The 26,025-nt window shown below is 41.4% G+C and overlaps 1 protein-coding gene across 8 annotated transcripts in view; it reads left to right on the forward strand.

The window, feature by feature from the left end:
- The first annotated feature begins 689 nt into the window (after positions 1-689).
- HDX (highly divergent homeobox) overlaps positions 690-26,025 on the forward strand; it is a 53,299-nt gene continuing 27,963 nt past the window's right edge. Inside the window, exons 1-4 of one of the 8 annotated variants that reach the window (XR_008468457.1) lie at positions 690-838; positions 9,319-9,465; positions 14,093-15,217; positions 20,561-20,614. Coding sequence is in view for 7 of the 8 variants with exons in the window: in XM_054214531.1 (XP_054070506.1) it covers positions 9,319-9,465; positions 14,093-15,217; positions 20,561-20,614 (1,326 nt within the window). In the remaining variant the exon portion in view is untranslated. Of the gene's footprint in view, positions 839-1,290; positions 1,426-3,341; positions 4,470-6,727; positions 8,438-9,318; positions 9,466-14,092; positions 15,218-20,560; positions 20,615-26,025 lie in introns of those variants that run through there. The other 7 variants (XM_054214531.1, XM_054214529.1, XM_054214525.1 and 4 more) reach the window with 7 other exon arrangements.

Raw genomic sequence — 26,025 nt, forward strand, 5'->3', positions numbered from 1 at the left:
GTTCGTTGGCTAGGTTTCCTTTTGGCTGGGAGACGGAGCCTGGACAAGGAGGAGGAGGAAGGCTGGCACCCACACGCCGGGCTGTACCGTGGGCTCCCACAGCACCACGAGCACATGGAGGTTGTGTTGTGGGGCTCGGACCATCGCCAGCTCCAGCCAAGGCACTGCCAGGCTGTCCGGGGCCAAGACACAGCTGGCGTGTCCCGCCTCCATGAGGGCACCATCCCTGTGCTGCCCACCTGCGGAGACCGCCATTTCCTTTCTTCCCAGACAAAACGCGTTCACCCCAACCAATAAAAAGTTTATTTCTCGGCTGCCGTTAACGTTCACGTAAATCGAAATCCTGACCCTCCTCAGATTTTACCAGGCGCGCCTGCCCATCCGCACAATAAAAACGTTGCCAAACAGGGCGAATTTTCTGTCAGAAAACGCCGGGATGGCTTTACACGCCCACCTCCACCCGCCGGGGGCACCCACCACCACCCGGAGGGGCCGGTGGCGGGGAAGGGGGGGGGACAGACCGGGCGGCGTGAGGCGTGGGGGCGACGGGTCTGTGGGCTGAGGGAGCGGCGGGGCTGCGGGGGAGCGGTCGCCACAGCGCCCCGGGCCTGTGAAACAGGCCCGGGGCGCTGTGGCGACCGCTCCCCCGCCGCGACGAGGGGCGGGGGCGAGCACTGTCCCGGCCGGCGCTGATCTTACGCTCCTATTGGCCGCTGTCTGCGCTGACGTCACGATCATGATGAGAATTAATGATCGGAGGCGCTGATTTCATTGTGTGACGCCGGGACCGACCCAGCCGAAAAAACCGGCTGAATCCGCAGCCCCCCGCCGCAGCACGGTAAGGCCGGAGCGCGGCGCTGGCGGCGGGGGGGGGGGGGGGGGGAGTGGCGGCGGGGAGTCCCTTAAGCCGGGGGGGGGGGTGGTGGTGGGGGAGACACGCACGACACAGCGGGGTCCCGCGGCAGGGAGGGGCGCGGCGGGCGGGCCGGGAGGATGATGATGGTGATGATGATGGTGGTGATGATGATGATGGTGGTGATGATGATGCCCCTGGGCCGGCGGCCTGGCGGTGGGGCTGGCAGACCCACCTCGGGCGCGCAGGCGCACTGCGCCTCCCCCGGCGGCCCCGCAGAGGCGCCCGCCGCCGGTGGGGAAGTGCGCATGCGCACGGACGCTCGGGGAGCCGCGGGCGCCTGCGCCGCCTCGGCCGCACTGCGCCTGCGCGCTGCTGGGGGCGGGGGGGGGGGGAAGGGGAGGTGTGGGCGCATGCGCCGAGGGGGTGCGGTCCTGCCCGGCGGGGCGGCCGCGGGCCTTCATGGCTCCCCTCAGCTCTTTCCTTCTTAACCCTCGCGTCAGGTCGGGGGTAGCTCCTTGAGGCTGGGGCTGGTGCAGTTGGAGGCTTTGAGGGGGGGCGGTTGGGCGGAGGTAAGAAGAAAGCTGGTCGTTGCCTCGTGGTGTGAGGCCTGCGGGCTCCACGCAGGGGTAGGCGAGTGCCCAGGCCTGAGTGGGGCAGGAGGTGTCCAGCTGCAGGGGCTTGTCACGGAACGGCTCAACCCTTGTTTCCCCTCAGGACTTGGACCTCTCGAAGGCCGTATCAGCCCTGTTCTGGTGCCGGACACAGCCCGTGGCGGTGGCAGTTGACCAGGGTGTCCTTCTGTCACGTTTTATCCCCGTTGTGTTTGGAAGGGAGTGAGGAGGAAGGAGTGCGCTGGCTGTGCTGTCTGTGGCACTCTGGAGGGACGATGGTGCCAGGGGAGGTCTGGCTGTGGAAGTGCCTGTGTTGCACACAGACTCGCCCCGCTCTGGGGAATAACATGCAATCCCCAACCCCGCCCCCTGCCTTCTGTTAGCCTAGGGCTTCCGATGTGGTAGGTAGATTGTATCTCGCTAAGCAAAAGTAGTTCTTTATCCTCCGAAGTGGAGTCTTGAAGCAGCTCGCATCTTCAGAGTAAAACTGCATTTCAGTATTCCTTTCCTTTTTTTTCTGACATAGGTCTTACAAACCCTTGTGTACACAATTTAAAACGTGGCTAATCCAGTTGAAGCCTCATTTGCATGAATAAAGTGGGATGGGATGCATAAACTTGTAGAGTTGTGGTCATAGGTTATTATGTTATTAAGTTACTGAGGGCTGCCTAATTTGTCCCTAATAAAGGGCTGAATTTTATAGGTAGAACTGTAATACAGTATTACCAATGCTGTACTTAGTGAAGAGAGATGCAATTGTGCTGCGAGTCATGGATATTTAAAAGTAGTTTTACGAGCTGGTCGGTATATTACACTTACCCAACCATAAACATAACCTACTGCTCTTACAGTTGTATAGTTGTAACTATTTTGGCCTGTGTAGGAAGGAGGCAGTAACCCACAAATCCAGATTATCAAGCATTGTTGCTTGATCCAGTGTCTCCACAGATATGTAAGTTGAGGAGTTGGTTTGTTGTTTTCTTTCCATTTGGGTGTGTAAAAAATTGTGAGCTTTTGGCAGAACAGAAAGTGAATTGGGTAATTGCTGGTACAGTTCAGGTTTCTAAGGCTGTAGTAATAGTCTCGCTGCTGCAGTCTTGTTTTATTTATGTATGTAGTAGCTTTCTTATTAGAGTTGCATTTTTGTCTCACATTTGTATTGGCGCCGAGTCTTGTTATTTTGTACCACTGGAGACCTGTGGAGGGAAAGAAAAAAAAGAAATAAATTGAGGAGTGTGCTGATTTTCTTCTTGTACCTGTTATGGGTAGACAGACTGAAACAGTAATAGATTTACAGATTTAAGATGACTTTTTTCCAAACAAATGTTAGTTTGGTGCTGAGGTTAAAAAAAACAAAACAACCTCTCAGAAACTGCTTGTTCCCTTGTATATATGTGTTAATCACTGACAGTTTTATAATGTTTTATACCATGAAGTTTTTTACACTTAGTTACTTTTGGTGGCTTGTACTCTGAGTGAATTTTGGGTTTTTTTTATTAATTATAATTTCAAATCCAAGACTGTTTTTTGTTAATGTTTGAAATGAGAGGAGTATCATTTTTATTTCCTATTTTTCAAATTAATTAGCATTAATGTACCATTCTATAAAGACCCACCTTGTAAGTAAGTATACTTGGTTCAGCAATATTGAGACTTTGATGCTAAGACTATAATGCTGTGCACTGTAGGCAGACTTTAGACCACAGGAAATTTTTTTTCTTTTTTTTTTTTAGCTTCCAGATCTTTTAAGTAGTCATTACAGAACAGCTAAATAACTCTTGGAATTTTTATTTTTTATTTTTTTTTAACCAGGGGATCATTGATAGAGGATTATTTCCGTTTTCTTATTATTGCTCTTTCTTTTGTGGTACTCCTTGACACCGAGTTGTCTTCATCAGTTTCTAAAAATACATCTCTGGGCTTCAGCAGGTCTCCCTGGAGAGATTCATAATTTTGGATGTTGAATAAAGTAACTGTAGTGGAAGGACTAGGCATTTGCAGCATGCTGTGTGAGATGATAGTTACATTAAGTACCTGTTTCGAAGCAAATGCGCTATTACTTCAGAAGCAAACTGGGCTTTAGTTCTTCCGTGTTCTCCCCTCCACTTGAGCTCACTCTTGCCACAGAAAGGGAAAGAAGGTGGATGCTGTGGAAAAAGTTGCTCAAGCAGCTAAAGAAGTCTAAAGAAGTCTAAAGAAGTTCAGCTGTAAGAATAACCTTAATCTCGTCTGAGGAGGAGCCGATGTGACCGGGCACAGTGTGTTAGTAGGATTGTCCTTCGTGAGGCTCGTACTCAGCACTCTTGGACAAACTGAAGGGCGTGGACTTCCCGTCTTCGTACTTACCAGCCTTAGATCCCTCATGTGTCCCAGTGCCTGACTTAGCACTTGGACCACATTTAAGTCTCCTGAACCACTGCATATAGTTGAAGGGATTCTTCTGCTAGTATGATAATAGTTTTTTTCGTTAGTATTCGGTTTGGAAAGGGAATGAAGAACAACATCTTTATCTTGATGGGTTTACAGAAGGTTGAGGAGTGGGAGACCACCAAAGTGGAAAGTTGAATGATATTAGTTGGCCTAGAACACATAGCAGGGGTGGAGGAGGTACTTACAGGAAAGTGCTCGTTTGTCATAGATTAGTTTCTGCACTGTCACATAAACAGCAACATACTTGGCCAAGGCTACCTTATTTATTTGCAGAGCAGGCAGATGTTGAATCCTTAAAAATACTACTTTGCCCCTTTTATTGAAGTGAAAACATAACTTATGTTCATGGACTTTCAGTTTGCATAATGCATTGTCTGAATTTTATTAAATTTCACGGAGTTCTTTTCTGTAACAAAGTCTTTTCAGTGCCAATGTGTTGCCAACCAACTGGACACCTGGCTTCCCAGAAGCTCAAATACATGTTTTCTAAGCTTGGCAAGTCAAGATCAAAATGAAGGTATAATAAAAATCCACATGGATTTCTAACTTGGAGTCTGAGGTTCAAGACAAAGGTGAGAAATCCTGAAGAAATGAGTGCTTCGTAGATACACAAATTGGGAAAAGCAGTTAATTTCTTTTGAAGTTACTGCAATTGTTCTGAGTAATACTTAAGTCTACTATGAAGGCATATGACATGCTCATTCTGTTGATACTAATGTAGCTACCTTACTGCTTAGTAATGTCAGCTCTTTGTAAGTTACCTCTAGTTTGTATATATTTCCACTGACTGTCATGGATCTCCCATACTAGAGAAAAATGTAAGAATTAGTATCTTGTTTTGTATAACCTGTTTAGCATCAGTTTTCTTCGTGACACTTCTCAAAAAAAACTCAAACCCCAAAACCAGTGTAATCCTTCGATGAATCTAGTATTAATCTGTATTAATGTAGTCTCAGAGACAGTAACATTATGCTCTTTTAGATGTGTTTGAATGCTCAGTGTATTTAATGTAGAAAAATTTCTAGGTCTGACAGGTGTGGAAAGTGAGCAAAACTTGTTACCTATGAAGATGGGATGTGCAGAGTCAGCGCTTCATGGATTAATGTGATTGCTTTGGAGCTTCCAATCATTCAGTAATTGGTTTATTCAATACAGGGTACTGGTTTAAATACTCTAAATAAGCCCTGAAGAACTGCTGATAGCAAACTGATTTCCCACTGGACTTTACAGGTGACTTACTATCAGTGGGCTTTTAACCTGCAAGAGAAGGAATATTGCCAAATGGCCTACACACTAGTGTGAAATCAGTATGCCAGTTATGGTTTTGTCCTAGGGTATTGAGATGGAATGCTTGGAGCTTGCTGTTAGTAGTAAAAACAGTAGTAATAATCTTGTGATCTTTTATATCTAGTTAGAAATTATGTAGGCAGTTAAAAAGCAAAAAATCTTATGATTCTTCATTTCTTTTCTCTTGGTCTGTGTAATCTGAGATCTTCATGTGAAGTTGTACTTCCTGCCCAGCCGTGACCGGAGCCTGTGTCGTGTGGGGTTGTGCTACATCTGCAGCCAAACAGCAAAAACTGCCCTACAGCTTCCTGGGGGCGGAATGGGTTTACTGGGGCTTTAGTCCAGGCATCAGTGCTGTATGTTGAGGTTATCTATCACTTCCGTGCTGGCTGGAGCTTAACATCTATCTACTTGTTAATAACCATGTTATACCAAGCAGCTGTAGCATGGTTCAAAGTATTATGGGATATAATAGACTGACTTGTAGTGGACTGGTAGATCCAGTGGTTTGGTTATTTTGCTTTGACTTTAATATTTTGAGTAGAATTTGAACAAGGTTTGCTGTTGGGCAGAGGTAGCTGCCTGCATAGCCCTACTGAACATTATGCGTGGTTTATACTGCAGTTTACCCCTAGTTTTCCGTTGCCTCTGGTAAAAGACAGGTTTTTTTAGGGGGAAAAAAAAAAAAGAAAGGATGAATTAATTGGCAGAGCAGAATGAGTAAGATAGATTTACATAGCAGGATAGCTACTGATATTTTAAGAATATCGTAACATCCCTTCTGTAGTTTTGGTAAATATGGGTGTGGATAGGTGGGGCAGTGAGAAATGGTACAGAACTGTCTGTTGACTTAGGATTCAGTATATTTGAAACACAAAAAGCATTAATAAATTCTCACCTGCTTATTTGAAAGTTTAGATGTTGAAATGTAAACTAAAGTTGTGACTCAGCTTCCATAACTCTGTGTCTATAGGCTCCTGCAATCTATTTAAATCAGTTTCTTATGGCCTCTGCGCAGATCCTCTGAGCTCTACTTGCCTAGATTCAAGGCAGAATTTACTAAGGAATCTTACCAGTATTATGGTTGGCAGGTGTAGTTTACAAGTAATTAAAATAAACTGCAAAAATTAGTTGTTTATTAAACCAGACCATGACCTCTCTTGAGTTTAGGCAAAGTCTGTCATGCAGTACATATAGGTTTAGCTGAAGATAAGAGATTTTGTCAAAATGTTCTACCCTGTCCTTATCTAAACTACAGATGTCAAATACAACAATGAAAGTATTCTAACACAAGTGACTTTGGATTCAGAAATCCACGTAATTAAAAAATGCGTCAAGGACCTGACACACGTCTTCGCTTGCAAGTCATCAGGTCTGATTCTAAAAATTTATCTTGCAATTGGAGGAGTCTTCATTGTAATTGATGAACTATTTGGAGAGCATGCTTCTTTTTGATGAGCCTATGTATAGAAATGCTGGAGCTATTGGATGACAGACTTCATCTGGATCTGCAAAGGTAGAAGGTTTGTAACTATTTCTGATGAGGTCATTTGTGGGAACTCTTCTCAACTAAATAAAACAGGACCATTGGTACTGAAAGAGTAGTATACACAGAAGTGCAAGCTGGCTCCTGCCAATCATGCAGGAGGAAAAAAAAAATCACAAAATTAATTCTTATGCATTCTTTAAAAGTAACAAGTCATTTGGTGACTGCATCATCATGCGTGTCCACTTGAGAGATCAGAAGACAGTTCTGAATTTTATGAAGTAGTTTTTTATGAACTTTATTGATTTGTTAATGGGCTAATAATTGTCTCCTCTGTTGCTTGCTGTAAATTTCTTTAAACAATGAAGTATTCAGAGCAAGAGTCTCCTTTGCCGATCTCTGACTATGGCTGAATACACGTTTTGGGGGAGGCATAACTCAGGCAACACCTGACTTGTAATGCAGCTGATAGTGCTGCATTTATTAATGCACTAGATTGAGAGGGTAAACAAGAATTGGGAACAGAGGTAAAAATGTGATTGAAAAATCATCTTCTGTTTTAAGTATTATTGAAAAGAAACCAGTAATTTTTACCAATTGGTAGTTAGTGATTTTTCTATTGTCTGTTGACATACAGCGGAAAGTAAACTCTGAAGTCAAAGCTCTAGCCTTCAAGCATTTTACTACAAACTCTAGCTATTAATCTTTTTCTTCATAGAGGCCTTTTGAACTCCAGTAACCATTACCACAACATAGTATAATCATCTTGATTAATAATGTGAAAGGAGCTGGGTGTCTGCTCCTGCTTTTGAGTCCTTAATAATTTTATTTGCTCTAAATTAGAAGCAGTTCCTGTGCAAAGATTAAGTGTACTGCTAGTCTCCTCCTTTCCATCCACAATTTCCAAAAATGGTAGCTAAAAGCTTGGTAGCCACAAAGGATTCCCTCATCCCCTTTATTTTCCTACAAGATGATGGTATGGTTTCTTACTCCTTAGTTTCTTCTGCATTATTTTGATACATGTACTGAAAGTATTAAAAAGAGATGTGGCTGGTAACTTTTCTGCTTTCTGAGACACGAAGTTGGATGCAGGTTGTTCCTGGCCAGTGCCTGCAGTGTCTCAGCTGGTGGCCTCCTGTTTGGGACAAAATAAAGACCCTGTTCTGGAAATCTGTGATGATGGGGCTCTTCTTTTCTTACGTATAAACAGAGGATTGTATTTGTTACCCATATAGAACATATAACAAGAGCATAAAATTTCAGTTTGCCACTAGGGAGTCTGTTCTGTACTTGGTGATATTCAGCTGTTTGCCTTTTCCAAGCTAGGGCATGAATTTTCATGTGTAACAAAGCTGTGTCTTGTTTAACGCGTTCATCAAACTGCTGATGAAGAGGCTGCCTCCTCCCTGGCCACCCCCTGCCTCGGCTGTGGCCTGGCATAGCCCTGCGCTGAGCCTGGCCAAGGCATGGCCTGGTGGGGATGCCATGAAGGGTCTGTCTTATGCTGGCCATGGGGCGATGCTGCTCGCCATGGGGCCACACCATCAGGAGTGTGTGGGACGGAGGGCAGGCTCACAGGGGGATGCTGCTCCCCGGCAGAGCCTCTGGGTGCCCAGGGGCTTGGACCACAGTGGTCCCTGTCTGCCCTGTCCCCACACAGCGAAGATCTCTCATGGGGAACCCAATCCTGAGCTGGCTCAGCAGGCTGAAAACAGGACCTGAAGAGTTGCTGTTAGCCTGGGAGGAGCCTGGGTCTCTCCATTCTGGGTGAGCACCGCTTTGGACAAAGCAGAGGGGCAGGAATGCATCCTGAGGTCCTGTAGCCAGTGTTGGTGTATACTCCTGTAAAACAACCCTTAAGTGTTCTTAAAAAGCCTGATTTCTAGCCTGAGGGTACAGTTTCACAGTAGCTCGAACCTTTCTGAATGCAGGCTGTGATTTGGGTGGTCCCTCCTTCGTGTTAATATTAGAACATGTTAATATTAGAGCATTAGCATTGCGTTGGGCTGGACCAGAACTTCCTAAAGCCTTTTTTTGGGTTTTTTTTCCCCCAAGCTGGTCTTCAGTTCTCGTCCTTGATCTTTGTGACTTTGCAGTTGGGAGGTGCCGGTGCTGGCACAGCAGGAGGAGTAGCATGACCAGCTGTAAGGGGGTGTAGGATTTGCTGAAGTTGGAGGCGGTGGAAACTTTTACTTGTGCTGAACAGTCACCTTCATTTTATCTCAGATTTTGTCTCCTTTTTTTTGGTAGGGGAGGGGAAACTGATGTGCCAATATTATTGGAGCCACTGCTGTTACTCTATTTTGCCAAATGCCTTTATTATTATTTTTTTTAAGGGAAAAACTTTCTCTTTGAAATATAGAGGCTCTTGAACTTAGCAGTGCAATACATTATTTATTTATTTATGAAAGGCTGTCAGTGTTGTTCCAAACATATAGTTCACCTGTTCAACTTGAGTCTACTGCAAAGGAATCACTACTGCTGACTAACAGGTTTTTTTTTGAAAATAAGTAAAAGTGTTGGTAAAGGATTCTGTAAAGAAAACATGTCAACACTTAGCGTTATCACAAGCATAAATGAGAGCCTGTGCATTCTGCAAGTATTACAGTTTTTATTCCAACTTTCAGAGTATCTTCTTTTATTTTTAGATGAATCTGCGTTCTGTATTTACTGTAGAACAACAAAGGATATTGCAGCGTTATTATGAAAATGGAATGACAAATCAAAGTAAAAATTGCTTTCAGCTCATATTGCAGTGTGCACAAGAAACTAAACTGGACTTCAGTGTAGTCAGGGTAAGTACTGAGGCCTTCCAAATTTGTGTGTTAAAGTTATACACTTTCATTTCTTTACATAACATATCTGTAGAGGACTGGAGTCTCTAACTTCATACTTGTCCTAAATCAGACTTCAGTATGCGTGTGTGACGTTCATTTTTATCCAATGAGCCTGTTTATAGTTTATTTTTGCTAAAATGTCTTCACATGATTGCTGTATTTAGCAGGGGCCTGGATTGCACAAGGAGTGATTTTGTGTGTGTGTTTGGGGTTTTTTTGGGTTGTTGTTTGTCTTTTGTTGTGTTTTGGTTTGGGTTTTGTTTTTTTGTTTTTTTTTTTTATTAAATTGTGAATTAGTTTGCCCAACAGAAACCTTGTGCAATGTGTTGTATCAAAGAAAGGTCATGTTATTAGGAAACTATTCTTAAATTCAACAAATTTCTATAATCTAATGTATTTGGGGGAATAATTGTGGAAGTATTTCTTTTCACACACTCTGTCACGCTTGTATTCCATGTCACAATCATAAATATTGTCCCTCATAGTTATTTACAGTGAGTACATTCTTTTCTTATAAAAGAGGAATGTCACTAGTATGACTAGGCTAACAGGAGCTCTTCCAAAGTCTATGAATTCCATGGGAAGGGAAATAATAATCCTTTTGTGAAACACTAGACAACAAAATGGCTGTTGTCTCAGCAGAAATAGAAATCATGAAGCATTAGCTGAAAAAAAAACGACGGTAGTGGAGCTACAAGGAGTTACTGCAATGCTGGACACTGAAGAGGAAGAAGTAAAATTAGTCTAGTTTTTTTTAAGTGGTGTACCAGTGGTGTATTGACAGTAACAACCCCTCCTGCTCCCTAATTCTTACCCGGATTCCCCTCCCTTAAAATATTCTGTAATTATTAAAACTTACTTTCTCAGCTCTAGGTGGTGGGAAGTTCTGAAAGCCAGAAATTCAGACTCCCTGGAACAGACAAAGGGTTGTAACAGGAATCTGGATGCTGATGATGCAGTTGGGGCCTGTGTTTTTATTTTTATTCTGATTGAAGGACCTAGAGGAGGCAGCCAGTCTCTCCTCTACTTGCAGTCGTTCACTCTTCATCTTCATATTTCCCTTTCCCCCTGTTTCCCTTTCTGCATTAATATATCATGACCTTCTTCCTTTAGTTTTCTTCCCTTACTGAGCCCTTATTTGCAATACTTGAACTTTCGTCTTACTTGTGAAGTGCAATGAAAACAAACCCAGCATCTGTCCTGCATAGGTGATATTGTTGCATGATCTTAGCTTTATCTTCTTTACACCCCTCCTTTCTGCCTCTCCTAATCCCTTCCTTTTTTATTTTTTTTCCTATGAAACTCTTGGACAGAATTAGTACTTCTTTGCACAACGTCTAGCAGACTGATACTTGGGTTGCAGCTGGCACTTGCAGCTATGACTATAATAGGAACATGAATTCCCTAAATGTAACTCTTGTAATTCAAATATCATAACTCTATGAATATATTCTTTCCCCGAAACAGGATTTCTATAGCCTAGTCCCAAAGAACTACATCCTGTCTTTCCAATCTTGACCTATGTTGGGGAAAAAAAAAATAGAAGTCCTATTTATGTTTTGATGTAAATCTACAGATTTATTACTGCAATACAGAAAAATATGTTCTCCCTTTCAAAATCAGGAAATGTGGTAGAGCTACTCCTTGGAAAAAAACCCTGGCCCTCTTCAAATTTAGTAGATATGTATTCTAGCTACATCAGGCTTCAATGGCCTGGGTTCGTTCATTAATATTAGCATACTTCTGCTGGTTGCTTTTTGTCTTTACATGAAATGTGAACAATGTGATTTTATCAAGTGCAAAAGCGCCCCAAGTCTGATTTTCACAGTGCTGGGAGCGGCGATCAGGGAGGTGGTGTGGGGTTCTCCCCACAGCACAACAGCAGATATCAGAAGAGTTACAGCTTCGTTATTCTTTTACACCTCTTGAAAGATTTCCTGAGGACATTTTAAGTTCGGGTTTAGGATGGACCTTCTGGTCAGAGCTAATGTCCAGGCACCACTGACAGTCCCTCTGTGGTGTCTGTCTGGATTGTGGAACAGTCACAGTCTGTTCCAGTTCTACCTTGTTCAAACAGGGAATGTAAAATCGGGGTCTCTTAAATTCTAGGTAATTTTCTTAACAGCTGGACTTTCAAGGTATTGTCTCTTCTGAGAGCTTCTCCTCCTGCTAAATAATAGTTAAGAATTTCAGTAATGCTTCCAGTGCTCATGAAAGTGCTCCCAAAACTTGCTAGTTGGGGAATTTGATTGAAACAAAGATTTGTGTCCCTTTTCCTAGGATATTTTGTCCTTAATGACTCCTCTGTCACATCCCAAAGTAATACTATGACTATGAAGCTGGTAACAGTGTAGAGCTTCCCTTTCAGTCTAAGGGTATAGTTTTACATAATTCTTCTCAGTGCTGATGTCTCACAGTGCTAAAAATAGGAGGTTTTGTACTCGTTCCGTTCTCCCAGCTGTGCAGTTCTTTCTCACCCATCTTCTTGTGCTGATCATCTCTCATATTTATTCAATGTCAGAGTAACCCAGTTAAATTTGCTAACCTTACCAAAACTTTTGTTGTTTTGGGGGTTTTTTTGTTGGTTGGTTTTTTTTTTTTTTTTTCCTTCCCTGATTCAGTTTTATGCCTTTTGGGAGAGTTGCACTCACTCATCCTTCAGGTGGGTGCTTTTTTGGGTAAATGGTGGGAGTAAGAGGCTGGGGAGATGGTCAGGAGAATGGGACTCTTTCAGCAGTGACAAATCTGACTTGTGCTGTCTCATGAAACTGTACTTTAATCCCAAGTGAATAGTAGTGCTAGTAAGTTATTTGCATTTCTTTGAAAGCATTTCTTTTCAGGAAAACTGCGAGGAAAAACTTCAGGTTTTAGTTCTGTACAGTTGGAAAAGTTTGGGATGAAATCTTTTTTTCCTGGTCCAAAAATTGCAGTGTCTCTAGTTGTGATTTCTATCTTGAAAGTTTACTGACTGAGCAGAAATTACGAAAAAATAAATTTGATCTTCTATATTTTTTATTGCATATTGTTTTATGCGACGAAGGAAGGTAACTTGAGATCTGTGACTATGACTTCTGCTTTTGAGAAAAAAAAAAATTATCACTAGTAACTGAGATTTTACTCCATGCAGCAGTACATGCCTCAAATTAGGCATTTTGTAAAATCTGACAACAAAAATTAGTGGAATGGAATGGGGGCTTCAGCATACTTCTGTATGGCAGGCACGTGTATTCTCCTGTAGCGAAATCTGTTTACTTCTTTAGCAGGTATTGGTATGTGAAGAAAGATTTCCTGCTTTCATGCGATGAGATGGAGACCCAAGATAGGTACTCAGTGCAGTTTGCTTGTTGCGGGGTGAGGGAGTTTATTGATTATATCAGTGGGTTTGGGTTGCTGACTGTTGAGATCTTGCTTTGGTTTGGTTTTAGGTGTGCAGCAGATGCTGTCCAGAGTGGTGCAGAAAACTGTTTCACCGTATCTCTATATGGGTATCTGATCCTTTTCATAACCAGTATAATCAGATGTGAAGCTTGTATTTCGTTTTTTGGCACTTGTATCCTGCTCGCTTGTGCCCTCACATTCAGTACAGACATACAGTGTGAAAGAATTGAGCAAGTCTTGTCTCTCTGATCATGAAAACTGCCAGGAATAGTTAGGTGGCACTTACACTTCCAGCGTTAGATGTGATGCTTCCACCAGATTGAGTTTCTTTGTCTTGAAATACTGAAGTTAATGCTTTCCCTTCAGTTCTTTTAGCTACATCTTAATGTGTTACTTGCAGGACAGGCCTTCCTGTGTATTTAAAACAGCAGTACATTTTAACCTGTGCGCAACTGCCATAGAACCTGCATTTTATTTTTTTTCCTCTACTATTCTTTTACACAGAGTCATATACTGTCATTGTCACTTTTGGAAATGTCCATAATAACAAACTTCTGTTGGAGTCAAATCCCAGTGGTCCCAATCTTGTCTATCAGTGTCTTTCAAAAGCAGATTTTGATGTCGGATCTTGATTTGTGCAGCTGGCAGAGGAGGAATTAGTCCATAAGTCTGAATACTTCACAAAATTGTCTTGTGGTTGTGTCATAGAGGAGTTCTTTTTCTTCTCATCTACATTCAAGAATTGGCAGTTTCTGTTCAAGGCAGTTTTGAAGGTTGTATCTCTCAGTTATCTGGTTACAAAAGTTTAGCTACATACCTGAGTGATGGTTCTACATTCCAAAGTGCTAAATATTAAAAACTTGAGTTGGGAGAATTAGTCACAGTGGTGTCAATGTTATAAATCTTAAGGGTAACTTTGGGACAGAAGGCACGATGCAGTCCCAGGACTTCTGAGAAACTGCGGCTTTGGAATTGAGACTGGGGTTCTCATGTGTATTAGTGTATGAATCCCAAGCATGAGAGGCATGGATTTCCACCGTGTATTGTTCAGATGCTGTCTAATCAGTAAATGATTTACATATCTGTAAACTTAGGTCTCGAACACTTAACATTTCATCAGATATACTTAAAAATGGAATTGCCTAATTTTTCTGCTTCTTTAATGCTTTGTTTTGTGTTTGTTGTCATTGTTGTTTGTTGTTTGCAGACGTGGGTTGGCAATAAACGAAGGAAGATGAGCAGCAAGAGTGCTGTAGAATCTGGGGGCACCCCCCCGGGGACTGTCCCTACTACTCCCTCAGTACCTCCAGAAGCAGCAGTTAGGAACGTGGTAAATATTGCTCGATCCCAAAGTCAGCAGTCTTCTTGGACCTCTTCTAATAACGATGTAATAGTTACTGGTATATACAGTCCTGCTAGTTCAACCAGTAGGCAAGGATCCACCAAACAGGCAAACGCTTCAGTGGCAGAAATACATAAAACCTCTATTCCACGGCTACCAGGAAAAAGCGATACAGAGTTTCAGCAGCAGCACATCCCTATAGGACGACAAGTACCACATTGTAAAAATGCTTCCCTATTAGTAGGAGAAAAGACTATTATTTTATCTAGGCAAACAAGCGTACTGAATTCTGCAAACTCCATATATAGTCACACTAAAAAAAGCTATGGTGGTTCATCAGTCCAGACCGCAGAGTTGGTGTTACCTCAGAAACCCATGATATGCCACAGACCCTGTAAAGCTGAGCCCGTGGGATGTCAAAGGTTACAAAAACCAGAACATGCGGCTCTTGCATCACATGTGCCCCCTGGACAAAGGGCTAATACCAGGGACCCTTCTTGTAGCACGCAAAATCTGGAAATCCGTGAAGTGTTTTCTCTGGCAGTTACAGATCAACCTCAAAGAATTGTGGGAGGAAGCGCAACGCAGAAGCATTGCTCAGTGGAAGGCAGCTGTCTGTCCATTGCGATGGAAACTGGAGATGTGGATGACGAATATGCTAGAGAAGAAGAACTAGCATCCATGGGAGCACAAATACAGAGCTATTCAAGATACTGTGAAAGCAGCAGTTCTGTTCGAGTAGAGAACCAAAGTGCAGCCTTGTCTGGGCCAGGAAGAAACGTGAGCTGTAGTTCACACATGGTGAATGCCAGGGACATGCCTGACAATATTCTCTACCATAACAGAGACTACCACTTGCCTGCACGGACCTCATTACATACAACATCCAGTACATTATATAGCAGTGCTAATCCATCAAGAAGTACCTTTTCTCCTCATTTTACATCTTCAAGTCAACTGAGGCTGTCACAAAACCAAAATAATTACCAGGTAATCTGTCAATTTGTCTGTCTTCAAACCTTGAAGACAAGGTTGTAGATAAGTACTGTTTTCTTTGAAAGTTGGTAGCTAGTAAGCGATGGGTCCTGCAGATTGTGCTCTATTTACATCTTTCAGTAGAGGTAATTCCTTCTTAAACAAAAGTGCAGGTAGGGCTATAGTACGGTAGCGCTCTTATCTGTATAGCTGAGCAGTGGAGAGCCATATATTAAAGATCAGTGTGGGCTTCATGGATTCAATATATAAACTTGGGTTACAAGAGGATCATACCTATGCCTGCTGATGCGTGCTAAAGTCTGGCTTGTCCTGGCACGGCTTGCCAGCGCATGTCACAGCGATACCCTTGGTTGTTCCTCTGTAGACATACTTCGCATGTAGCACAGGCCAGAACGTGGGATCACGCTGTCATTTGTGTGCTGTACAGTTGCTTGCCCTTATTAATGTCAGCTTGGAGTAGCGATTCCATCAGCACTGCCTCTGCTCCCTGTGCAGTTGCTAATCTCTTGGACCTGTTTTCTCTTAGGGATTAGGATCTCCTGCAAGCCAGTTAAGGTGATGGGAGGCACTAGGTGAGCAATTCATCCTCTCCCGCAGCATCTAATTCAAAAATGGTTTTACATTCAATCCCATTATTTTCTTATCCTGTAATAGTGTCCCTTCAGTGATACAGAGAGGAGAATATTAAATGCAGATTATTGAAGAACTAAAAGATGTTCAGAAGAAGCTACAACACTGACACACTTAGATTTTTTTTTTTATTTTTTATTTTAACTAGAGGAGAGATAGTTGTAAAGGAAACATCCAAATTGATTTATTTTTTTTCATGGATTTTTATATCATGTGGCATGACATAGTCTAGAGACACTGAGGTAAAAATATTAAGATTGACAGGATGTGATACTGTGTGGGTTATCTTTGTGCATTTGCCTGTAACTACCTTTTTAGTGTATCATGAAAGTGAACCATATAAACAACATACTATCTTTTCTTGTGCATTATTCACTAGTATAGGGAACAATACTTTGTGAAGCGTTTTTTATTTATTTTTTTTGCTGACTTGTTCCTATCTCATGTGAGCATTTGAAAGAAAGCTTTTGAATCCAAGTAACTGCCACTTTTCACCAGAATTATTGCTTTTCTTGGGAAACCTTAGGTTTGAGGAGCGTACGTACGCTGAACTAGATTCTGTGAAGTAGATGGGACATCTGCAATTCTTATTTATTGCCTTTTCTAAGCTGAGCACTTTAGATGAGCTGTTCTTTCCTTTTCTCCCTTCTCTCAGTCTGTCAGTATTTGCTATTACTGTTCTTACTTGAGTTATAAAATTCATTAAATGCTGTTTACTTTTGACATCCCAGTTTCATGGGAGAAGAAAAGCTGTAGATGTGCACATCTTTTCGATAAAGGGCTGGTAAAGCTGCAATAGTGCATAGTGCAGTTAAGGAAATTTTTCGTAAGTTTCATGAAGTGAAATATATTATTGATACTTCCAGCTGTGTGCTCTTGGTACTTTTTTTCACTCTTGAAAAAGTATCAGTAAGACTTAGTTCTTACTACTTTATTGAATTTTTAATGAAATTTGAAATAACTTTGATTTGGGATTTTTTGGGGGTAGATACAGAGTCTTAAACAGCTCGAACGGTTCACAGTAGGTGATGTTTTATCTGTCCATGTGGTGTGATATGGATCAGAACAAGGAGATCTCTGTAACTTTGTTCTGGGTTGTTTTTATTTTTTTCCCATGTTATAATAACATACCTGTTTTTTTGATAAGTAAGGAACTCATCTGTACCCTGTTCGACTTCCATGCCTGTCTCCCAGAGACCCTGTTCTGTGGATTTGGGAATGCACCTTGGATTGAGGGAGCTCCTGTTTCCCATGGTATCCCTTGCCCTTCCACAATTTTAAACCTTGGAAAAATTGGGCAACTTGCTGTTCATTCACTTCTTGCTGTAAGCATTCATGCTGTGAGCCTCTGAGATGACAGTCTTCAGTATTAGAGAATTTGTAAGGGAGAGCAACAGTTTTGGGGTCAGGGCATACAGTATCACGGCCCTGTGGAAGCTGCAGAGGAACAGTGTCCTACAGCCGGGCCAGATCCCACCAGTACGTTGGAGAAATGATGGTACTGATTTCTCCGGATCACTGCATTCCTTGCTGAGAGTTTTTAGCACGTTCCAGAACAATGCAAAAGTAAGTTCTGTATCTTAAGAGGTGTTAGAGTATGACAGTGACGCTTCCAACAGTCATTTGTCACGTTGACAAGAAAATTTCACCTACTGCCTTCGAAGTCACGTGTAGCAAATAGCGTACCCCGCTAGGCGGATAACTATTTTGTTGAAATCATCGGTTCTGCAATACCTTAACCCCTTCCTCCAAGTCCTCCCCTTAAAATTAAGTAAGTCCAGTATGACTGCTATTTCATGTAGACACTCTCTTTGTAGCTTAATAATCCCCTTATAGCTTAATAATTTTTATACATAAAAATTCCAGAGACATAGATTTTGTAACAGATAGACTTATGCAGGATGTAAGTACGTGTGTAGTTCTTATGTATATAGTTAGTTTAGCCAATTCATCCATCAGCATAGGAATGAAAATCCTTAAACTCAGGGAAATCCTAAATTTAAAAATAGATTAAACCTGAGCTACATGATTATGGCAGTAGTTAAACATCCAAGCAGATGCTTCTTCAAAGTCAGGACTGTGTGATCTGTGTTTTGATGAAGTAATTACTGTCGTACATTGGTGTGGTGTCTAATGAGCAATTAGTTATAGCTTCCTTACTGGTTCAATTAATCAAATTCATGTTAGTGTAACTTAAGCGTAAATTTAATAAAGTGATCAATTTTAATGCTTGAGCAGTTTCAGTAAACAAATTGTTCAGCCTACTTCTCTTAGTTTGGCTTTAAGCGTATTGACCTAGAGAGGCTATTCTTGTTGGTCCTCAAGGCTGAACTGTGATTTAGTCTTGGTTTCCTCCCCCCAACCCTCAGGGACAAAAATACTGTTGAAAGTGTGTGTATTTTTAATTACTTTGTGATACACACTGAAGCATAGTTATCTAATTTAGCCCTGTCTTCTTCAAGGGAAAATCCTAAGCCTTGCAGCCAGTATGTCAGAATAGGATATAGATATAATATGTATTTATTTATTTTTAAGATTTGCTTTAAGGATCCTGCTTTATATGAATGAGATACAAGTTTACTTTAAGGAAATGGGACTCTTTTTTTTGTTTGTTTGTTTTAACGTGTCAAAGTGATTTGTTTACTTCCCTAGAGATTTTTGAAGACAAGAGGAGGACTTTCTTGCTCACTTTGGGCCACACAGCTTTTTGCTAGGGCAAGCCACATGGTCTTCTCTGTTTCCTGACACTCGTAACAGAAGTGGAGTTACCTTTGTCACAGGAGTTGCCTGCGCTTTATTTCTGGGATGAAATAATTCCAGCTGCAGGAACGTGGGGGCCTGTGGGGCTGGAGTCGGGGACAGCAGCTGTGAGCAGGCTGCAGAAACACTGCCTGTGGCCTCAAGCAGTGCAACACAGCAACCGGGACTGGGTTGGGGCTCTTGGTTTGTTCCAGTGCACTGAATTTGGGACAGTAAATCTACAGATGAATTGGGAAAAGATTATGTAGGGACCTCATATAGTGTAGCCAGTGTAATTAAGGTACAGCGTTGGCAATACACAAGTGTTGCAGTACCTTTGAACTCTCTCTAGCAGCTGCCAGAGCAGCTGCTGTTTCTGAGACAATATCTTTCTGAGACGAGCATTTCAATTTGTCATTTTTGCAATTCATGGTATCTATATGGTCCAATTCAGTTGGACTAGGGCCGGAGTTACACCTGTGGATGCAGGATAACTATCCATCTCACTCAAAAGATACCACCATCCCCCCAAAAAAAACCCCAACCCTTGTGCCTTTTTTATAGAGCCAGTTTAGAATACTGCCATGCATGTTGTCTTTCAAGAAGTTATATTGAGGTAAACTTGATTATATTTGGCATCATACCTGTTAGAAATTGTCTTCCAAGTAACCGTTAATGCTCTGCCAGACTGATTGCTTTATTCACATAGAAGAGCACTTTTTTCTGTAGCCCCGCTTTAAATTTGCGAAGAGAAGCCATCTGGGTGGATAGTGAGAACACATTTACAGCAGATTCTGTGGTGTGATGCTGTTGTGTGCCATATGGAATTGTAATAGATGTAACTTGTTTATACAGAATTTCTAAAACGTGTGTGTGCAACTATGAAATAAGTATTTTAGACACACAAGCTGATGTAGACTTGCCCTTAGGAGGGGAGAGTGTTCATTTATAGCTGCCCTCAGCCCGTCTTGTGCTGTCATGAGAAAGTGTCCGACCTTAGGTAACCTCCAAGCGCTTCCAGCTAAAAGGCTGAAGAATAAAAGCATCTTATATGCTCGTACACTAGACAAACTGTACTCTATATTCTATATTTGATTATGCTCGTGCTGCAAGATTCATTAGTAGAGCACTTCCCAAATACAAAATCTATTAACGTAGTTTGATAGTCATCAGAATTGCGTAGATTTTTCTTCCTCACATATATAGTGCCTATAATGACTTGAGATTGATTAATCTCACAAGAGCTATGTTTAGTCTCTCAAGAATTGCTTGTCTGCAGCAGAAGATGAACATGGAATCCTAAATAAGCCTAAAATATTCCAGGCTATGACACGTTTCAGATGACCAGGGGAAACAGTCCAAGATTATTATTTAATGAAGTCTGACCTCTGGACGGAGAATGATGGAGAAGCAGTGGGAATCAAGGCAGCTAACCCTTGCCTTCATACCCCCTCCCCTTCCTTCTCCAGCTTCATCTCCTTAGTTTTTCTGCTAATATGCAAATCCCTAATATCTGACATTGAATAGTTCAGTTACTAATGTGATAGTATTTTTTTTTCTGAAAGTAATTGAAACTGATGTAATTGAAAAACATGTGACGGCAGTTCTGTCAGACATTGCGCCCTTGCCTAACTCCAGTCTGCTTAATCTTACTGGTTTTGTGACAGATTGAAGATGAAAACTGGTGTTCTGAATTACAAGTTTTGAGATACCAAAAGTACAGAAACACCCCAGTTGCCACTGTGTTAACTTACCCTCCCCTAAAGAAACAGTGTTTTATTTTTAGTCTTGCAACAGTAAGGCTGAGTGGGACTCTGTTTTGCTTTTAAATCCTAACCTGTTTTAAAGACGTTCTTATCAGAATTGAATGCACAATATTGAGGTCTTGTGAAAGCTGCTCAGTATTAGCTATCATAGCAACCTAAGATGTTGTTGTTTTCTGTTCTGTTTCCCTTTTCCCCTCTACAGATTTCAGGAAACCTTACTGTGCCTTGGATTACAGGTTGTTCCAGAAAAAGAGCAGTAAGTATATTTCCTTCTAAGTATCTAATGTGTCAAGTGAAAGAAGGAAAAGTTTATCTAAATGTATTCTTTAAAATGTCAGTTCTGCTTGTGTGGTATGGGGGTTTTTTGGGGGTTGTTTTTTTTTCCTCCTTTATACATTGACTAATACCAACATTACCTGCAGATACAATGCTTCGGTCACTGTAATGTTGATGGATATCTTTAAAACCAGGTCAAGGTCATAATCCTAAATCAAGTATATGAATTGTGCTATTAGCTGAAATATAATGTCTGAAATGATAAGGACTAAGAGCTCAGAATATGTTTTTTTTTAATTATGAAAGTGAAGTGGTGGTTAATTGAGAGGCAACTGAATGCTAAAGAGGATAACTATCTCTTCAGCTGCTTTGCACATGCACAGAATTAGTCCATGCTATCTGTAGTAACTTTCTCAAATTTAATTTTATCCACATATATGTCATTTTACATTAGGCAGAATCAGCCAGGTTGGTGTCTTCAATTCACAAATGACTCCAAAGCATAACACAAGGTATGAAACAGCTTTTGTCAGGAAAATACCTCTCTCCAACTCTTTTGTTCGATTACTGTACAGCATTTCCACTCAAGAGTAGTCTGATAGCTTCTCTGCGAAGAACACCTCAATTCTGCTGGCGTACCATGAAAATACACCCTAAATCTGCAGATCGGATGGTACAACTAAGCTTTCTAGAGGCTGTTACGTATTAGTCCAGCTGTATCAGAGGCAGTAGCTAGGGAGATGGCTGTCATGATAACCAGACTTATTCCATCAGACCCCCCAAACACTGTCAATGTGTGCTGGTTTGGCAACGATGTCTAGGTGGTGGAAGAACCTTTCCTTGCCTTCTTCTCCCTGCAATACCCAGTACTTTTCTTCCTTTTTTTATGATTTTCAGTTCTTCTGTGTAGTCTTCCAAAGGTGTGAGTTTGCTAGTGTTTCATGTATAAGTAGGAATCTAAGGACTATCACATCAATCGTGGGGTTTTTTTCTCAGACTTTTGCTAGGTCTCAACTGTTACACACTTCTAGTTTCTGCAGACTTTGGTAGTATCACTTATTTCTGTTTATATATAGAGCACTTTTATAAGAGCATCTCTGAGGAACCAGTACTTTTATACAAGTCCTGTTGTTGCTCATGCCATCTTCCCCCCCCTTCCCCCCCCCTTCCCCCCCCCCTTTTTCTTCCTTTCCCTAAGTCCTAGTTCTCTTGAGTAGGCTTTTTTAAATGTAGCCCTTTTCTGGAAGGCACCTTCCCTCTATCACTTAATCTTTTAAAACAGCAAGCAGCTGGTGAGCGTCCTAGAGTACAGTTCCACTTTGAGCTGATTTCACAGCACAGCCCTGTTGAAAAGGGGAGGTTTTTCCCTCGCTCTCTGTACTGGTGCACTGCCACCCCATCCATAGCACTGGTGCTAGTATCTAATTGCAAGGTAATCCAGGTCAAGTGTCTGACCTGTCAGATACATATTCCTCTGCCGAGTTTGTCTTTCTGCTGTCTTTAATGGGTTGTGAACGTAGGGATCAGATGAGTGCCAGAGCCAGCTCAAAGTGGGCAGCAGGAGCATGTGGCTGGGAGCAATGAAGAGAGTGGGGACATGATGCTGCTGTCACCTACTTTCCAGCACTGGGTAGGTGGTTGAGTTGTGGTGGTCATGTGAGATACCTGACGCGAGCTATAGAAGAAATTTTTGTGATAAGTTTAAAACCTTCAAGGATGTGGAAGTGCCTGTTTATTAAGGATGTTTATTAGGGAATTCTTTTTCCTTAGACCTTTTCTCCTGTATGTTTTAAAATCAATAAAATGCATAAAACCCGTTAGCTAATACAGTCCAGTTCGATGCATCTGTTCCCAGATTTGTGGGTGGAACAAACTCAAATTTCTTGAGTTTGAATGCATAATTAGCCTTCTTAAGGAGACAAGTTCAGGAGCTGGCATTCTAAAACTGCTGTATATGCACAGGTGTAAGACAACAAGAGAGAAAAAAAACTCCTACTTCCTAGGAAACTTCAGTTTCAAATGTGAAATTCTTTTGAAGAAAGAGTGTGAGGGAACAGAAATAGAATGGATAGAGTTGTAAAACTGCGATTATAGCAATTACTGCCATTCAAACAGTAAAAAGGCTAATCTGTATTTTGTTTCAAATGGAGAAGATCGTCTTTTAGATGCTCTGAATTTTTAATCTTTTGCCTTGATGTTTTGTTTTCCTTGCCCTGTCCTTCAGCTGCATCAAGAGAGAAATAAAAACCGTGCAGTTCTGCAGAAACTCTTTCTAGTCTGCTCAGCTATGCTGTAAAATGACGTAATCCTGACTCCTAATGAATATTAGTCTAGAAATATCACCCTCTCAGTTATTCATGATAATGTCTTTGGAAATCAGAGAGTTCTGTAGTCTGTCATGGTGCATGTGCGATGCATCGGCCTTTACAAATGCATTGATTTTTCGTTTTTCACAGTGTGGTGAAAGGATTAACAAGGATTCAAAAATAGCAATGAAGATACTGGTTAAAGAGAATTAAAAGGAAGAAAATATCTTCACTTTTGTCTTTGCATTTAAATTTAGAGTGTACTAACTGTGCTTAAGTCATGTGTCATCTGATGTCTTAGCAGAATGATTAGTATTTATGGTAGATCCTTAGTAAGCTAACTATGAAAAACTTGGCAGATAAGTGTTGATTCTAGGTAAGCTGTGCCTGGCTTAGTTGAGAAGTTTTATTTTGGGAGGAGAGTGGGCGTTTTGTTTTGCTTCTTTTTCTTTTCTTTTTTTAAATTTCTAATTAGAAGTAGTTCTAGTGGTCTTAGTAAAGACTTGATAAAGTCTGAAACACAAAGTCATTAAGATAGCAGATTAAGGTCTCAGAATTATTTCTGCCCATCACCCTTCAGAAGCAGGCATAGTAAATCACATGGTATGTAGGTAGGTATGTATTTTGGGTGGGATTTTATTTTCAGTTGTCTGGGCTAGTTCATGTGAGGTTTCAAGGGAACCTTGCCCTCAGTGGAGAAACTCACAGGGAAGCTGGTCTTGTATTTTTCCCCTACCTGGAGCAACGCTGCATTGCAGTGAGGGCTTTCATACCTTCCCGAATAGTGTACTTCTGCCCTTTTGTGGAACCTCTACCGTAGGAGGGTTAGCTGAGTCTGCGTAGAGCTTCAGCTTGAAGTCTCTGGCCTCTCAGTTTGGCATGTATATTTGGGGAAAAAATATCTGAAATAAGTGGAGGATTCCTGCGCTAGATTTTTATTTTTAAATTGTTCTTTCAACATTGCCTATTTAAATAAAATTCTAGAGATAGTAGCATTAAAGTGTTCCCCTCATATTCCTGCCAGTCACAGAAAGCGTACAGTAGACACACTTTGCATCAGGTAAAGGAGCTGGTCTAACTCCAGGTCAGTGAGACCTGCCACCAGTTGTACTCGTCTGTCTGTGGGGAAGACAGCTGGATTGTGTGGAGGAGACTAGGTGGGGCAGTTAGATCAGTATGACTGCTAAAGAAAATACCTTGTTGGACTGTATCTAAAAATCTCACAAAAACTCTCTGCTGCCACAGTAAGCCTACGTGCGCTGGAGAAAATGATGTTTTAGAGCAGCTTTTAAAGTACAATGAGCACCCATAGGGATTAAAGCTACCTTATGTTTTAAAACTATACCAATATTAACTTGTGAAGTTCTCTTCATCCGTTCACATTCCTCTCCTCTCCTAGAAGGGCAGAAGGAAGAAAACTGTATTTTAGTCAAGTTGGTGACAGCATGTCTGAGTAAGATAGTCAGAGTTTTCAGCAAAAGAGACTGACAAGCCAACCTGAAGATCTCCACAGGGCTGAATTGTGAATGCTGTCCTTGTTCATACCTGTTCTTCTGTGTCATTTGGATAACCAGTTAATGGTTTTCCTCCTCCTATGAAATATTTCATAGGATAGCTCAAGGTACTTAACTTTGTTAATGTTTACATTAGGTGATAGTAACATGCATAACATGTCATGACAGTCTTGCTGTGAACAGCAGCTCTTTGCTACTCCCAGCAGCAATCCTTCAGTTAATGCAAAGGGAAGGCAAGTCTACCATAGTTTCAGACAAAATACATGTTCTGATTATAGGGCATGCTGCATCTGAGTTCCACAGATCACTTAAGCTTATTGTATGCTGTGATCCAGCAGGCTGGAAAGAATGTCATATCTGGCCAGGAACTGGAAAAGCAGACTTTCTAGTCAAGTACGAGGAAGACGTTAATAGATTAACTAAGAATCGTGGTAATTACTGTCTAAAACTCAGTTTACTTGAAGGCTGAATGCTCACTATTTAACAAACTAGTTCAAAATGTCAAGTAGAAGAGTAAGTTGTCAGTTTGTATGGATTGGAGGTTGGTTTTGGAAATTATGGAGTGAGATGGCTGGAGTTTAGAGGGTAATTTTTTGGCTAGACTAGTCTATTGCACTGATACCTCTTTTTTTTTTTCTTTTTTCCCTTTTTTTTCTTCTTAGCTGTGTTCAGTTTAGAAACACATATTAACAGAATATATGTAACTTTGGCTGAGTGTTGAAGCAGTTGCAGCTCTTTTCAAGCTATGGTACTATGAAATATTTATCAGTCCTTCTATCAGAGCAAACTTCAAGCTTACCCAACCAGTGGGATAAGATGCAAAAATTCTCTTAACAGTTTTTAACACTAACAAAAAATCTAACAGTTTTTGCACTAATAGTATGTTAGCAGTAATAGTTTAAGGGTGTCTTCAGATGCCATTTGCTTTGCAGTCCATTTTCAGACACCTTTTTGCCTGAAGGAAGCTGGCAGTAGCAACTCACTCCTAGCCATCTGCTTTGCGACGAGCCTTCAGGTACATTTCTTTGTCGTAAGAAGATTGAAGGTATCTTGTCATGGGTGCTTATCAAGAAATAATAAACTGAAGAGTTACAGTAATATTAAATGGTGCGGATGGGAAAGAGGGAGCATATGAGAATGATTTGTTGATTCAGGAATAACTATCATTATGTAGAAATAAGATCTTGAGATGTGAATTGATAATCCTCCAAAAAAAAAAATCAGTTAGACATTAAGTAATGCAAAGTTCAGAGATGAATACTGGCATCATTAGGACTGGGGAACAAAACAAAATAACACTATGCTTCTATAAAAAAATCCAAGATTTGTTCATACCTTGAATGCTGTGTGCACTTCTTCTGATCTTACCATTCCTCCCAAAATAAAACAGAGAAGCAGTGACAGTGATCAAAGGTACAGAACGGCCATATAGTGAACAAACAAATGGGCTATATCTCTTCAGACCTGAAAAGAGATAACTGGGAGGGAGTGGAGGAGTGTGATGGAGGGCTTTAAAAACATGACAAGTGTGGAGAAGCGAATAGGCACTCATTTGTTCCAGTATAAGAGTG

The sequence above is a fragment of the Rissa tridactyla genome, chromosome 9 (genome assembly GCF_028500815.1).
Source record: "Rissa tridactyla isolate bRisTri1 chromosome 9, bRisTri1.patW.cur.20221130, whole genome shotgun sequence".
Lineage (NCBI taxonomy): Eukaryota > Metazoa > Chordata > Aves > Charadriiformes > Laridae > Rissa > Rissa tridactyla.